This window comes from Electrona antarctica (genome assembly GCF_951216825.1).
Source record: "Electrona antarctica genome assembly, chromosome: 17".
NCBI classification, from domain to species: Eukaryota; Metazoa; Chordata; class Actinopteri; order Myctophiformes; family Myctophidae; genus Electrona; species Electrona antarctica.
In genome coordinates, this window is record NC_136798.1 from 15,104,601 (window position 1) to 15,121,626 (window position 17,026).

General features: G+C 47.4%; 2 protein-coding genes across 4 annotated transcripts in view; one reads left to right on the top strand and one right to left on the bottom strand.

Annotated features, from left to right (window-relative positions):
* Positions 1-17,026, top strand: part of zpax1 (zona pellucida protein AX 1) — a 190,801-nt gene that overhangs the window by 143,832 nt on the left and 29,943 nt on the right. The gene's annotated exons all lie outside the window — the stretch shown is intronic.
* LOC306941268 (tyrosine-protein phosphatase non-receptor type 14-like) overlaps positions 1-17,026 on the bottom strand; it is a 52,956-nt gene that overhangs the window by 6,387 nt on the left and 29,543 nt on the right. For all 3 annotated transcript variants that reach the window (XM_079526622.1, XM_079526620.1, XM_079526621.1), the window contains exons 4-16: positions 13,632-13,729; positions 12,506-12,573; positions 11,353-11,423; positions 10,963-11,050; positions 10,489-10,577; positions 10,258-10,345; positions 9,887-9,969; positions 9,400-9,460; positions 8,434-8,512; positions 7,296-7,771; positions 5,201-6,490; positions 2,755-2,895; positions 1,598-1,816 (exon numbers count right to left, since the gene is read on the bottom strand). In XM_079526622.1, the coding sequence (XP_079382748.1) occupies positions 1,598-1,816; positions 2,755-2,895; positions 5,201-6,490; positions 7,296-7,771; positions 8,434-8,512; positions 9,400-9,460; positions 9,887-9,969; positions 10,258-10,345; positions 10,489-10,577; positions 10,963-11,050; positions 11,353-11,423; positions 12,506-12,573; positions 13,632-13,729 (2,851 nt within the window). The remainder of the gene's footprint in view (positions 1-1,597; positions 1,817-2,754; positions 2,896-5,200; positions 6,491-7,295; positions 7,772-8,433; positions 8,513-9,399; positions 9,461-9,886; positions 9,970-10,257; positions 10,346-10,488; positions 10,578-10,962; positions 11,051-11,352; positions 11,424-12,505; positions 12,574-13,631; positions 13,730-17,026) is intronic.

Consider the following 17,026-nt stretch of genomic DNA (forward strand, 5'->3'; position numbering starts at 1 on the left):
AAAAATCAATGTTAATTTAACTCTGAGAGTGTACAAATGGAACCAAACGTGTCCGTTTGGTTCCATTTGTACTATATCATTTAGCTGGGGACCCCCTGGAACTCCCTCAAGGACCCCTGAGGGTCCCCGGACACCACTTTGAGGACCACTGCCATAGAGCAGCACACGCAGTACGAAAGAAACCTAGCTGCCCCGTGTGTGTGCGTGTGTGTGTGCAACTCACTCGGCCCGTAATGAGACGGTGGAATGCCATTATGTAACGAGCATGTTTCAGCTGATTTTGCGGGTCACCTCGTGACTGTAAACACTGTATTAGGAGGTGGATAGGAAATAAACAAGCTCTGTTGTCCTGCAGCAGTCACCTCAGATGACGGGAGGAGTGGGGGGGGGGGGGGGGGGGGGGGGGGCTAAGTAAGAGAGTTAACCACTTAAGCCCTATTTTATACCTCGGCTGTTCGAAAATAGGCAATGTACAAGCTCACAAAGCGTTGAGATGTGACATGTTGTGAGCTTGTAGATCTGCTATTTTTAGAAGAATTGAGAAAAGATGAGAAATATTTTGAAAAACATTTTGATCCCCCGCCCCCACACACACACACACACACACACACACACACACACACACACACACACACACACACACACACACACACACACACACACACACACACACACACACACACACACACACACACACACACACACACACACACACACACACACACACACACACACACACACACACACACACACACACACACACACACAAAATGTTCGCCTTTAATGCCCAAAATAAGGACACCATGGTTAGTGTCATTAACATGGTGGTAGGTCATGATTCAACATTGCCTCTGTGCAAGTGCACGCTGCACACACACATGCGGTACAGACACACACTAAACATGAATAAACTGCACATGCATACGCACGTGTACACCTGCGCGCACACACACACACACGCACGCGCGCACGCGCGCGCGCGCGCGCGCGCACGCACGCACGCACGCACGCACACACACATACACACACACACAGATAACCACAAACAAACACAGTGCTTAATAGTTAAAAGCTGAGAATGAACAGAGTTGTGGAGGGATCAGCTCAGGTTGACTTAAGAGGGTTTGGAGTTTGGACTGCATTCCTAGGGAATTCCACCAGCTCTGTGAGCTTAAAGGCACAAACAGCCTTCAATGGCTGCCTTTCATCCTTTCCTTATGACCTTCCCTTCTTAAAAATGGCCACAACTTAAAAATAATAAAAAATAAAACACACCAGGGAGCTCATTACATTGTGTTGGTGCTCTACATCTACAAAGCTGTTTACAACAAACCCACATTGTTGTGGAGGATATTTATTCACCTTTAATGATCACATGACATAAAAATTCCAGGACCGAACTAGCCCAAACCAAATGATCTTGCTTCTGGCTACACCTTGGGGTGTAACTGAGGGGTTATGACACCACTGCCCAGTCTCTCCATCTGGACACCTATAGCACAGCTACTGTGTTAGGTGGTCAGATGGGTGGGCCGCAAACAATTTCTCAAGTGGGCCCTGATCCACAAAAGGTGTCCCCACTGGTCCCCAGGCCCACCTTGATGTGTGAGGCGTTGATGTATCCCGTGTTGTTCTCCTTGTTCGGTACAAGCTCGACCCGGTTCTCCTCGTATGGGACGACGTCGCGGAAGCGGTTGCGCTCTGCGTTGTCGGGCAGCGTTGCCGTGGTGAGGGTGCCATCGGCCCTCTTTTTGGGCACCTGCTCGTACTCGGTGAAGACCCGCTCCTCCTCGAGCTTCAGCTCCAGCGTCTTACACTGTGGAGAGGGGGGGGGGGGGGAAGAGAGAGAGAGAGAGAGAGAGAGAGAAGAGGGAGAGAAGAGGGAGAAGAGGGAGAAGGAGAAAAACAGAGAAACATTACTCCACTCTGAATTCCAAAGTGACACATCGCTGAGAGGTCTCGCATTCAATGCCCAGATGAGCTCTTATCCATTTGCATTCCTCTATACCTGAGAGACGCCTCACACGAGAAACACTACAAATCTGTTTACAATATAGTGCTGCATCACATTCCATCACGTCAGCCATCACTCATCTGACTTCAGGCTTTGATGTCAGCTCCCCAGTAATCTGCCCGTGTATAATGTCTCAATGTGAATACAATAGGAAATGATGCAGTGTGGTACCATACCTCACTGGTATGTGTTTGTTAGGCTAGACATGACAGAGGGTTATCCAGCACAGGGGAGTCTCTCTCTCTCTGTTTCTATTTCTCTTTCTGCCTAGCTCTCTCTCTCGGGTCACATTCTTAACATACCATCGGGCCCAGAGGTGATAAGCACCACCATGACACGCGTTCCACAGCCCACTTAGGGCTTGCCCCTGTTAGCCTAGCAACAGCCTGGACAAAGGGTTGGCTGAAAAGGCCTCAGACAGATAGTACATTGCCGGCGGAATGTGTTCGTTATCATCCTCAAGCTTTGCTTTTTTTATTTGTCAAATAAAGGCAGCGGTACAGTTCAGAAATTTCAGCCAATTAGCCTGGTTGCCATTGTTAATGTTAACCAGTTTGAGATTTCTAACATGAAATAAAGTAATTTAAAATGGAAATTCACTCATATCTGTCCATATTGTGCCACAGTGGGAGAGACAAAAGTTTATTTTACATCTATTGTTAAAAGCCACATACTATACATGAAATGATGAGCATTGCCAACTACATCTGGAGGCTGCTAGGATGGACCCATAAACTTACCCTCTCGTCGCTGGCAGCCTTGGCGCCCTCCTCAGCATGACTCTCAGGGACAGGCATGCGGGCCACATACAGGCCGTTGAGGGCAGCCATCATCAATGGCCTCTTCATGGAGTCCACAGACATCTTCTGTCTCTCCAGCGTCTTCAAGAGAGAGGACAGACCCGCTGTCATGGTTACAGGTACTAGGAGGCAGATCAGCACTTACTGAGCTGCCTCGGTGTGCGCCTGCGCCCCTGGTCTGATGTGTGTCTGTATGCTGCTGAGGTTTGTGGGTGGGGAGATTTTTGTGTGTGCGTGCATATATCCATGAGTGTAAGTGAGTGCCTGCTTGCACGCACACACATGCACGCGTGTGTGGATTGGATTCCTTTGAGGCAGAATTTGTGGAATCAATCCCTTAGACTAGAGTCCTGTCCAAAGACTTGTTATGGTCTGTGTTGCCCAAGCTTAGTGATTAACTCAGTGAGCTGTGCCATCGCACCATGGACCAAATCTTACAACCTGTATAACATTCCATGCTACCATCCATCTCTCCTGTCTCTCCTATCTGCCTCCCTCACTTCCTATTCTCCATCTCTCCTGTCTCTCCTATCTGCCTCCCTCACTTCCTATTCTCCTATTCCATGCTACCATCCATCTCTCCTGTCTCTCCTATCTGCCTCCCTCACTTCCTATTCTCCTCGCATCCCTTTTTTGCGTTTGCTTTCTTTGAGTCCATCACTCAAGTGTACCTCTTTGACGCTTATGTTGCTGTGTGAGAAAAGTAACTATGTTGCCTTGGCTCTCTCCCAGTATGTCTTACTGTCTCTCTCTTGCATGCCAGACAAACTCTGACCCACATTGCGTGGTGCCCCCCTCCCTCTGAGGATTACCTCTCCCTAATCTCTGTTGGTGCTAAAGCTCTGGGTCCCAACCTTAACACCTTCGCCCCTACACCCGCACCATTCAGCTCCACTCCTTCTGGGACAGCCCAAACAACAGATTTCCCCTTTTCTTCTTTTTTTAGGGGGTGGGGGTCACCAGGGGCACCTGCTGGGTTTGAGACTAAATCAGTTGGTTAGGGTGGAGGCTGACCTTGGCTGGAAGGTCTGTCCACAGTAAAAACCTTGGTTTTCATTTAACTAATTTAAGAAGTGACCAAAATGGTCCACAGATAATTTGACTGTGTAGTTAAGAGAAAAGACGAAGATGTTGACTTTGTTCAGTTACATAGCAAACATGACGGCATGCTCCTCGTTTGAACGCACACAATCTCAAACACTCATGCACACGTGGCTTCTTCCTTTCCTCGCACAGTAATTTGCTTGTATGTATTGTTTCTATATTTTTAACAATGTGCTGTGACACACGCACGCACACTAAAAAGTGAGCTTGAATTAAGTGGGGGTATCGCAAGTAAGTGCTGCGATTTATGCATTTCAACTACAGACCCACATACTGGTACTTGTGCAGCACCGAGCTGCACAAGGTGCTAATCAAGAGTTGTGAAACTACTAGTCAACAAAATACTAAGCTGCAACATTCAATGTTACGACAGCTCGGCTGTTTGTTTACTGTGAAAGGCAAACATTTGCAACCATAATGTAAACTCATGCAAAAAAGGCTAAAAGTAAGATGTTTATGTTGACATGTGCATATTATATATGGGTCCTCACTTTAACACTCACTATCAGTGGTTCTCGAACTTTTTTTGGCTCAGGTCACCCCTGTAAATAATGTTTTCATCCACCCCTGAATTACATTGTTACCTTGTAGCACCTTTTGCCATATTAACGGTACGTAAATATGTAAATCTTTCCCCCAAAGATACAGTATGTCACAGGGAAAACTGAAGAGAATATTTGTTTCCATTATAGCACAGAATGAAAATAGCTTTTATACTTGGCATTTAACCACTTAAACGCCAGCATTCCTCTTCTGTGGGGAACATTCACCACAAATAGCAGATCTACAAGCTTGCAGATCTGCTATTTTTGGTGAAGAGACTTGGTGTACTGTATGCTGGAAAAGATCGCACCAAGTACAGTGCAACTCAGGTCCGTTTCACAGGGGGGTCTAAGCGGTTAAACTGAATTGACATTGATAAATTCCAAGTATTATCAAAGTATTCTGAGGCACCCCTGGATGTGTGTGGCACCCACCACTGCACTGCATACTGTAGGACTGGAACATCCACACCCCACCTCTGAGACAGAAATGGTACCATCTTACAGTGAGCATTAGTGCAGAACAGATAAGGTAGAGGTAGAGATAAGGTGGAGAAAAGGTGAGGCGTTCTTTTACATGTGTTGGCAGTTCGATGTGATGGTGATAAGATTCATAGTATTTTTCAAAAAGCACATCATTATGAACTTATAAATATGTATATAGATTGATTACAATAAAAAATCAAGAATCAAGCCATGAGTCAAGTTTGTCATAGTTGAGAAACGTAAGGTGGTCTTACCCTCTGAGCAATTTCCCTCTCCACTATGCTGTCCTCCAGGGAGAACATCTCTGAAACCGGTCTCTCTTTCACCGGCTCTTTCCTCACCCTCTCCTTCACACTGGTGAGGTCGGGTTCCGAGATGGATGGTCCCAGAATGGCCCCGTTCATCCCAGCCTGGTCCCCTCGGGTCAGCGTTCCACCACCCCCACCCCCACCCCCTCCACAGCCACTCACAGGTCCACCACCTCCACCACCGCCGCCTTGGCCCTGCCCGGCTTTGAGCATTCTGGCCTGGGCTTGAGTCGGGTCCATTGGTCCCTGATTGTTCTGTGGTCCTTGAGTGTGGTTAGCATGGTGGTGACTGTGGTTGTGGTTGTGGGTGCGGAGGTGGCCGTTGCCAGAAGGCCTGGGGGGGCCAGGATACTCGGGAGGAGGCTTGTTTGGCAGCTTGGCCAGAGCGGCCTGGAGCTGAGCGCTGATGCTGATGTCCTCGTTGAGGCCCGGGATCTGAACGTCCAACTCAGGCCTCTCCTCTTCCTCCTCCTCCTCCTCCTCGCTCTCACTACTGTGAATGAGCATGGTGGCATTAGAGAGAGTCTTCTGATGCTGGTAAGCGACCGGCAGAGCCGGCGGCACAGGAGCCTCGGGTGATTTCTGCACAGGCATCGGCACGGACAGCTCCTTGGGCTGCTGAGGTGGAGGCTGCGGGCTTTGGGGTTGAGGAATGGCCTGGGGGGGCATGGCCTGCTCCCTCAGAGTATTCCTCCGATGGAGGGGGGCGTTTATCCCCTTCATCACCAAGCCGTCCATCCCTCCTCCTCCTCGCATGATAACCTCCATGCTGTGTCTCTTGCCCAGGGTGGAGCGGTGCTTCGCTGCCGACGTCAGTGGCTCACTGACCTCCTGCAGCGATTGGTGCACCACGGCCGAACTGTCCGGCTGGAAAGTCTTGACGGACAGCTGCACCATGCGGGTGACCAGCTCGGGGCTGCTGCCTCCGATGCACCGGTGGCGGTGGCTGGCCAGGTCTGGCGTGCTGGTGGCCGGGCGGAAGGAGCCAGACGGGTAAGGCGGGGGCGGCCGAGACATGTGGTTCCTCAGCATGTTGGCCGTGGCGGCATAACATCCCGTGTTGGCCCCCTGCTGTTTGGTGTTGGCCAGCTCGGGCGTGCTGACGGTGTGGGAGATGGAGCTTCCCACACCTCCGGCACCTCCGTTTCCGTTACCGCAGGCTGACTGGCAGGGGCCCTGGCTGCTGGCTGGCCCACCCTGATGGGGGCCATGAGACACTGGCTTACTGTAGCTGATCTGCGGGACCAAACAGAATGACACATAAAACTGATGCAAATGCAAAAAGAACAGGCAACAATGGTCGACTCATATATATTATATAATTCACCCAGTACTACACCAGGGATTCTCAAGGGGTCCTGGAGGGGGTTCCAGGCGGTTCCAGGGCTGTTCCCAGCTAAATGAGTTAATATAGCATAAAAATCAGTTTTAACCACTTTAACCCTATACTCAGCTAAGTCAGCTGTTATAGCCGATCTACAAACTCTTCGTAATCTGCTATTTTTACAAAATCTTGTAATATCTTTGTATCTTGTATGCAGGTCCCCGGCAAAAAAACATTTCCAGATGGGGGTCCGCAGCCAGATTAATGAATTTGAGGGCCCTTGGCGTGAAAACCACATAACTAAAAAACATCACAAGGATGCACCTGGGACGTATCCTCAGTGATGTATCCCAAGGTCCTCGGGGTTTCGGGTCTCTCAACATCATACCCCTCACTCGGGTGACCCAGCCGGGGTGATCAAGTCCCGACTTACGTCCCAGTACCTACCCTCGATCAGTCCAATTATGGAAAAACCAGGGACACACAATCTGCTGCTCCAGAACTACTCTGCCGGTACTGGGCGGGCCATCCGGTACTGGGCTGGTACCGGGCGGGCCATCCGGCGTGTGGAGGGACTAGGCACTGTGGGTTGACTCCTGGCCGGGCACCTCCTACGCCTCACGAGGTCCACTACTGCTCTCACCAGGTGCAGCCAGGACCTGTGCATTGCACCAGATTCCCACAGTGAGTGAATTTGAGGGCCATGTCGACCCATACCTGTGTGTGCGTGTAGGGTCCCGGGCTAGGCCCCAGTCCATGATAAGGGCCCCTCTCCCTCATCTCGGGCTGACTGTACACCAGGGCCTCGGGCTGGCGGTAGGCGTAGGCGTTGCTGATGTTCAGACTGCGCAGCGACTGGCTGTGGAGGTCGTGGTGGGTGGGCAGCATGCTGCGACGCTTCTGCCTCATGACGGCGTCGTACTCGGGTGTGGGCCGGTAGGACGGGGCGATGATGGCACTGTGCCGGTGGCTGGGGATGTAGTCGGGTCGCATCAGCTCGCTGCCCGGGATGCTGAGGTTGGAGGAGATGGGCGACGGCTGGACAAAGGTCTGGGAGTGGTTGAGGGAGCTCAGGCTGGGGCTGCTGTACATGCTGCCGTTGGGCACGGTACCATTGCGGAATCCAAAGTCCACCGGGCAGCGGTCCAGGCTGGTCTCCGACTTGTAGTACGGGTCATCGTGGAAGATGCTGTCTGCAGGAGGAGGGGAAGAGAGAAATGGGAACTATGCGGTCGGGGGTTCCGTGCACAGCAACAGGAAAAACGCAGTGGTATGCATGTTTTTCCCCCTCTCTATTAGATTACAGGAATAGCAGTCTCTCATGTGAAATTATCTCAAACCCACACACGCTAGCACACGCATGGGACACACAAACGAAGTATGGTGATTGATGTCACACTCCACAATGATCTCACACCCACACAGAGTAGCACACCCAGAATGTTTTTTTCCCCTCGCTGTTTTTTAAGTGTCGAGCCGTCACGACGGAGGCCCTCTGGATTACAAGGCGGAGTGAGTGTGTGAACGAAAGTGAATGAAAGACTGGGGGCACTGCGCCGCCGCGCCTGATGCTCTCAGAATGGCTGGGAAATCGTTAAAACACAAATAGGCTGTGAGTCACTTTCCTGATGGGAAATACAAAATTAGGTCTATTCAATTATCTCAAACTGCTACTACAGCGACCTCTTGGCTCAATCAAGTTGTGGTTTAAAGCAGTGAGGGGGAAGGGCTGAAACTTTCTCTTTCTCTCGTGTGTGTGTGTGTGTGTGTGTGTGTGAGTGTGAGTGTGAGTGTGAGTGTGAGTGAGTGTGAGTGTGAGTGTGAGTGTGTGTGTGTGTGTGTGTGAGTGACATACCTTGAGAGCTCTGTGTGTCCTGGTAATGCTCTCCATACTGGGAATGTAGGGCCGCAAAGTTACAGGATTGGGGCCGTGGCTGAATGAAGGGACGTACACAGAGTTGAAGACGTACATATTTACGTTACGTATAAGTCATATAATGAATATTACATGAGCCATCTTTTGTGCTTTGTCTATTATTATCCACACTTTTGAGGAAGCTAGAAGTACAATAATTTCACTGCCTTCAATGAGTCTTGATCATTATAATTATTCTCACAAGATGAGCAATTAGTTCTATTTTATTCAAATTTCCTCAATTGCATTTCTGTGTGATTTAGTGCCAGTGTATGTGTATGTGTGTGTGTATATATATATATATATATATATATATATATGTTTTTTTTTTACTGGCAACATGACTTTTTACAATTACACAGTAAACTGAAATAAAAACAACTCCCTTTTGAATTTGAGCTGTTCTCTCTGCAGCCATCTAGCCAGAGGGTGAATGGTAACTGTCCAGCCATAATGTGGGGTCATTGTGGCGTCTCAACCACTAAGGGCTGTGGTTCTCCAGAGATACCTCTAAGCACTCCAGGGTGACTGAAGAGCCATTGTGCCACATTTAGCCTTGCCATTGTCTAGCCAGTCGGGAGGGAGACGCACAAATCATGGCCTTCATTGTCACACCGGAAGTCAAAGCATACAACACCCTTACACTTTCCAGCAACACCCACACCACCACCCACGGGCACTAAACCCATGACTCTGAGACACAACAAAGAGCTGCCCTGAGCGGGCAAACGAGGTTAAGTCCCTGACCACAGCAATTCTTGTTTGCCCTCCGGACGTGGCCCTCTGCCCTTGGCTTTCTGGTCTGGTTCATGAAGGTCAGTGGGAATAATATGAAGGTTTTGAAGAGGGGAGAGTTGTTGTGCCACATAAGAAACACAGCTAATCGTTCAGAAAGACTGACAGTACCAGAGATAGGCGGGGGGTCCAGGTGGGTCGCCGCCTGATTGGTGCAGGTGAGTGGGCGGGCCTAGCGAGAAACAGACACACAAAGTGACCAATCATGATGACCACCGGAGGCACAGCGATTCACAAACAAACGAGCATCAGAAACACTAAACCGTTCATGTCAAGAACAGTATCACAGTACATACTGTAGATGAGGGATTAGTATCTCTACTAGCAGTGTAAACAAAAATAGAGGGGGGATATTTACTTCACCATTTAAGACCTAAGACCTATAAGACCTTCTTTGTGTGATAAATAAAAAAAAATAGCCCTATAGTCTATGTGACACGTTGTGAAAAAAACATTGTTAAGTGTAATAAGTGATATTATTATACATAAATATCAAACATATCAGACTTCCAGAGGGGGGTATCAAAAACAGAGCACCCCCCCCCCCCCAGCAATGTCCCCTGGATGTAAGCTCAGTGACTTTATGTATGACACTCACTCTGCACAGATCTTGTTCTGTTTGTAGAACTTGTGTCTGGCCGTGAAGAGACGAGCGATGTACTTGGACATTTCCATATCCTCCTGAAGGCGAAGAGGAAAAACAATTGATATTTCGAAAATAACACACCTGTTATATTTATAGACTATGAGGATAATGTGCTCAAGTGTTTGTCTGTGTGCACAAATGTTTGCCAATGTGTCGGTCTTTGTTTAGATTCCATGTTTTACTTCCCACAACAAGATAACCTTGTGCAATGTGTTTGCGTGAGTGTGAGTGTGTGAGTGTGTGAGTGTGTGAGTGTGTGTGTGTGTGTGTGTGTGTGTGCTCCGTGGCCCTGGCGAAAGACCACGGACAGACACAACATTTACCGTGTGAAAGATGATAGTGTCGTCTTTACTGGTTATCTCCACTGTGATGGCTGACTTGTTGTGTGCTATGGTACCAATGTCCTTCCATCTGTAAAACACAAACTCAATGACTTATTGTGTGCTATGGTACCAATGTCCTTCCATCTGTAAAACACAAACTCAATGAACTCTCAGGATTGTAATATGAGCTCATTTCTCAAGGAAAGGGGTGAAGGTGGTACAAGGACTGACCTGTGGAGCATGATGGACCTTCCATTCCGGTGTTTGACAAACACTCCGATGAACGACACGCCAATGAAGATGTCATTGGTGTAGTTGTCCTGTGTGGAGAGGTAGTACCAACACACACTTCGGTTCACAATAAGGCACGTAGTACGTACTCTGCATGTGGTCTGTACCCTATTTGGCAAGTCCCCAGCTAACCCGCTTGAATAAGAACACACATGGCCAGAATTGCACCAAATAATGTGAACTTTCTCACTCTGGTGGACCTCCTTGCCGAGCTTGACCCAGTGATGAGCGAACACATCAGACAAGCAATGAAAAACATATACATAAAATAATATACCATGACATTGCTGACCACGACATGGACAAAACTATGTAACTTTTATTATTAATTATTATTAATAGTTTTACAGTACACATAATGCATTGTAGTGTGTGTGTGTGTGTGTGTGTGTGTGTGTGTGATGGAGGTTCTACCTTAGCAGCAAAGCTCTCCTGGCCAAAGCCATCCAATTTCTCCACTTCCTTGATGTAGAACAGCTCTGCTTCAGCAGTCTGCATTCGACTGGAAACCACAGGCAGAGATTCAACACTCAACACAGTTTTCCCCCCTTTTTTACTTTCTTAAACTACTGTATATATATATGATGATTTCCTTATTTTCCATAGAAGTGTATATTTGTACTGTACGTTTTTAAATGTTCTAATGAAAAATGGAGGACCCTGATGTAAACAAGTCTTAGTGCTTTTTATGGTTTTATCCTCGTAGCAGTTTTTGTATTGACCCATTCTACATACTGTGAATACAATTTTCAATCAATCAATCAATCAATCAATCATAGGCGAGCATTAAACCGGGAGGCCTACCAGTGACTCTTGTGTTCCTCAGCCACCTTCTGAGTCCACTCCTCCAACACCTCATCCCCATGCTGCCAGTTCTGCGATGATGGTGTCAGAAAGGGAAACAAATTGAAAAATGGAGAATGCGGTGAAGGGTCAGAGAGGAGAGGAGAGCAGAGAAAGAGAGGAATTAGGAGAAGCACGACAAAGAATGGAGTGAGTGTGTGTGTGTGTGTGTGTGTGTGTGTGTGTGTGTGTGTGTGTGTGTGTGTGTGTGTGTGTGTGCGTGTGCGTGTGTGTGTTTGGGGGGGGTAGGTTTACATTGAGAACGATGAGGCCAGATGGAGGTAAAAAGAGCAGAGAGGAGTGAGAGGGGAGGGGTGGCAAGGTGAGAGAGTGAAAGTTACATCTCTGCGGGCTGAGCAAGTTGTATCAGGTGACACTCCCTCAGCAACACCCACTCACTGCAGCCCTCCATTAAAACACTCTATCACTTTTGACAGAGAGATGGAGAAAGATTGGCTGCGAATTACATTCAAGCACTTTCAGTGTCTCTGCCACCCTCTCTTCTCTTCCCTTCTCCTCTCCTCTCCTGTATTGTATTCTCGTCTCCTGTCCTCTCTTCCTCTCTCCACACCTACTCTTAGTTGGCGTTGTGGATAACCCAGACTGCTAACTACACACTTTATACTGTAGTTGTTAGCAGTCTGGGTTAAACTCCCCAGTGAGCCACAACACAAACCCAACAACTACTAAAGTAAACAATAGATATTAGTAATTTAATACATACATAATGCAAGACAACACGTCAAACATTTTCAGTTTGTTTCATTGCCGTTTTGTTTTTGTAACTAGTCATCTGCTTATTGTAAATGTACAGCACAATATTTAGCTCAAAGTAAATATTAAATATTTAACATCTGGTGTGCAATACATCTCTCACTATCAGTGCTCTCATTTGCCTTTCATTCTCTCCTCCCTACTCATCACTCTGTTGATGTTTTCTCAAACACTTTGCTATGTACCTCCCTTTCTCTCATCCTGTCAGTCAGGTATGCAGGTGGAACATGGAGGGAGGGAGGTGACACCGGAATGTGTGCCTTTAGGCTATATGCACACACACACGCGTGCGCGCACGGATCACACGCGCATACACAGAAGAGCAAGTATTGGGACTTACCACTGGGAAGAGCACGTACTCCCTGAGGAAGTCCTGAGACAGGAACTGTGTAAAGTCTCCAAAGTCAGCTGGGATGATACGCGCACACGCACAGCACACGCACACGCACACACACACACACACACACACACACACACACACACATATTTTAACTTTTTGGGGAAACATTTGATATACAACCTAACAACGTGTCACACAGGGAGCCTGTAGATCTGCTATTTTGTAAAACAAGTAAGTAGCCCTGCCGAGCCATGAGGCCCATAGGGGCAGGAGCCTATCTCCTGTTTCTGTAGCGTGAAGCAGCTTGATGTACAAGTACACCCCCTGGACATGACGCTAGTATGTCGCAGGGACTTACCCCCAATCCAACCCTTGATGCTGAGTGTCAAGCAGGGAGGCACTGGGTCCCATTTTTTTAGAGTCTTTGGTATGACCCGGTCGGGGATCGAACGCCGACCTCCCAGTATCAGGGCGGACACTCTAACCACAAGGCCACTGAGCTGGTATTTGTAAAACAAGTATCACCTATAATATCGTACCCAAAATAGAGACGTCAGGGTTGAAGTGCTTATAGGGTACAAAACCCATTTGAGATGACTGATGTCTTCGAATCCCATTAAGTACAGTACATTTCAGTAAATGACATCGGCCCAGACCTGCAGATAGGGCCGTTAAGTGCACCGTTTAAGTGTCGTGGTGCCGTCTGTCAGTGCAGTGGAGCATCCAAGCTTCCCCACAGATAGGGGCCTTCCTGCTGCTGCTAAGGCTAACCTTGGAGCTAAGTGATAAGCTAACTGTTTACATTCCCCCAGACAGGACTGTGGAGGTGGAGTGAGAGTGAGCATGTGCGTGTGCGTGTGTGCGTGTGTGTGTGTGTGTGTGTGTGTGTGTGCGTGTGTGTTTTAAAGGATCGTGATACCGTAGGAACTCAAGTGGACTAGGCCTCTGCCAATGGTATGCAGCCATATTAGGTAGTGAAGTCAAGATGACCCAAGAAAGGGCTATTCGTGTGTGTGTGTGTGTGTGTGTGTGTGTGTGTGTGTGTGTGTGTGTGTGTGTGTGTGTGCGTGTGTGCGTGCGTGCGTGCGTGCGTGCGTGCGTGCGTGCGTGCGCATGTGTGTTTTACCTTGTACTGCTAGGCCGGCTAGTCTGATCCCCTGCTCTACTGTGCAGTGGAGACGTCCATCCAACACCTCCTTCTTCACCTGCAGGTAATACTGATACCTAGACAGACAGACAGACAGACAGACAGACAGACAGATTTATCCAGACATGTAAGTCCAGTGTTACACACACACACACACACACACACACACACCAAACACACACACACACACACACACACGGACACACAGGGACACACACGGACACACACACACGTCACACAGACGCACGCACACACCCAGGTCCCCAGCGATTAAGACGTTGCAGCAATTAAATATGACGGAGCGCCATGTTGGTCTGCCTTTGGTTTGGGCAAGAAGACAGCACTGGCGATGGCAGTTCCAGTAAAAACAATGCCACAGAACCTTGTTACAAAATCAGGAATGAGTGAATCATCCCCGGCTACAATACCACTGACTCATCATTGACTTGAGGAGAGGAAATTCAAATGTGTTCCAATAGGGACTGAATAGTGTGATTTTACAGCGTTGCAATAAATGTAGATACTTGGCCGGAAACGGCGGAATCCGGGAGTGTTAAATAAACACTCCCAGATTGTATTGCGTGGGGTTGGATTTTAAGCTCACGTTTACATGGACTGGATATTGGCTAACGCATTCCAACGTATGTCTAACACCAGCTAAACAAACAATAGCGCTGGGTATAGCAGCATAATTGCATATTGCTAATGTGAGGCTAGCTGGGGCTCGGCGGTGCGGTCCTTTTGGGCTGTGTTTCACCATGCAGTGTTAAGTTGATACGACGCCGTTCGTAGGGCGACCTAGCTTCACACAGTGTGGTTCACGGTCCCCAAACCCCAAGTGGCTGAAATATACAACATTTGTTCAGAACGTTTGAGTTGCTTTTGTCCACTTTTAGCTTTGGTCCAATTTTGGTGTTTTTCTTTTGAGGAATGATTTCGCCACAGAGAGGCCACACAGAAGGAGAGAGAGAGAGAGAGAGAGAGAGAGAACAAGAGGGAAATAAGGAGTGAAAAGAGAGCCAGAGCTGTCGGGGCGACCGGGCTCAGCTGCATAAAACGCACACGCCGTTTCCTGTTTGTTGCCATGGCGACCACAGAGTGAGTCTTTCCAATGTGGGCTGTGAGACACCTTTCCACACACACACACACACACACACACACACACACACACACACACACACACACACACACACACACACACACACACACACACACACACACACACACACACACACACACACACACACACACACACACACACACACACACACACACACACACACACACACACACACACACACACACACACACACACACACACACACACACACACACACACACACACACACACACACACACACACACACAGACAGAGAATTCCCATGCTTAGTCATTCCTTCTATACACAGCATAGCACTGCTTGTCACACGGACGCACAGATTTTCCTCCAATGCAAGAAAAAACCCTCTTAAAAAAGGTCCACATATCTCTCGGAATTAATGATTTTCCATTCATTACCGAACAGAAATTTCACTTGACATTTTAAACTGAATGAACTGGAGGGACCTGACCCAATACCTGGCACCAGGAATCACACAGAGAGAAGTGGTCATGGAAAAAAGAGTCATAAGAAACACAAAGAAGGGCAGAAAGGAGACTGAAGCTACACTGTATTATTCTCAGAGTCAGTTTAACTCTGATAAATGTAACCAAATAGACCCATCTGGTTACATTTATACACTATCACAGTTGACAAAGGAGAAGAGCACACTGCTTGTTCTCACTCACTCTGCAGTCGGCACACTTCTTCTGCAAGCATCATAACCGGAAAGCTCAAAATAAATGTGGATACATGCACACTTTGCACAGTATAGTCAGTGGTTTAGTAATTTTAGTTCACTTTTCATTTCACACTCAGAGTTTCAAATGAATGAAATGACAGTTTTCTGAAAAACCTATGTTTCTATGCCAGTGGTGCTCAACCTTTTTCACGTCAAGGACCCCTAGAATTATCTGAATTTGGCTGCGGACCCCCATCTGAAAATATGTAGTTCCAGGGACCCCCGCAGAAGCAAAGATTTGAGCTAATAACGCTCTGAAAGATTCAAAGATTTCCACCACATTTTCAAGATTTTTCAAAAATAGCAGATCTACAAGCTCGTAGCGTGGCACTTGTAGATCTGCTATTTTTCAATAGCTTAAAGTATAACATAATGCTTAAAACACCAAAAGGGGTTCCCGTCCTGAATGGAGGGGATGGGTTAATTCACTTTTCCTTTCACACTCAGAGTTTCAAATGAATGAATTAACACTGGGGATGTTGTCCAACTGCATCACGCGGCTCCATCCTTTTCAACAGTGGTGTTTAAAGTACTCTGCAGTAGCTCAGGGGTAGAGTGACCGGATCAGTTCCAACCCGGGCTCCCCCAGAGTTGGTGTCCTTGATATGAGCAAGACTCTGAACCCCTAATTGCTCCTGATCTGCAGGTTGGTGCCTTGCATGGTTTCTGAATGCGTTTGTGAATGGGTGAATGTAATGCACAATCCCTGAAAAAGCGCCTTGGATAAAAGGCGCTATATAAATGCACCATTTACCATTTACTCAAATGTTTTACGTAAGTAAAAGTATCAATACTGCAATGTAGAAGTACTCTGTTACAAGTAAAAGTCCGGAATTCAAAATTGTACTTGAAAAATAAAAATGCCAAAATGCCAAAGTACCAAAAGTATTATGCAGAATGTCCCATTTCAAGTTTTTATCTACAAGCTCACATTGTGTCGCATCGCCACGCATTGTGAGCTTGTAGATCGGTTATTTTCAAATGCCCAAAATGTATGAAAAGCTGAAGTGGTTAATGTATGTTCTATAATAATAACCCAAATCTACAAAGTAACTAGTAACTTCAAATAAACGTAGTGGAGTGAAAGCACAATATTTGTCTCTGAGATGTAGTGGAGTAGAAGTAAAAGTACAGTACTTAGTTACTTTAGTAGAAGTAAAAGTACAGTACTTAGTTACTTTGTCTCTGAGATGTAGTGGAGTAGAAGTAAAAGTACAGTACTTAGTTACTTTAAAGTACAGTACTTAGTTACTTTCCACCACTGCTTTTCAATCGTCTGTCATCAGTACATTTTGAGTACTTAATCTTGCATGTTGGGATTTTGCCGTTTGTTTCACCTTCTAACATCTCACTTCTTCACTCCCCATCTTTCTCTCTCGTTTCCTCCCCCTCTCTTCCTCTTACTCTCTCTCTCGGTCTCTCTCTCTTTCCCTCTCCTGCTCTCTCCCTCTCCCTCCCTCCCTCCCTCTCTCTCTCTCTCTCTCTCTCTCTCTCTCTCTCTCTCTCTTTCCCTCTCCCTCTCTCTCCCTCTCG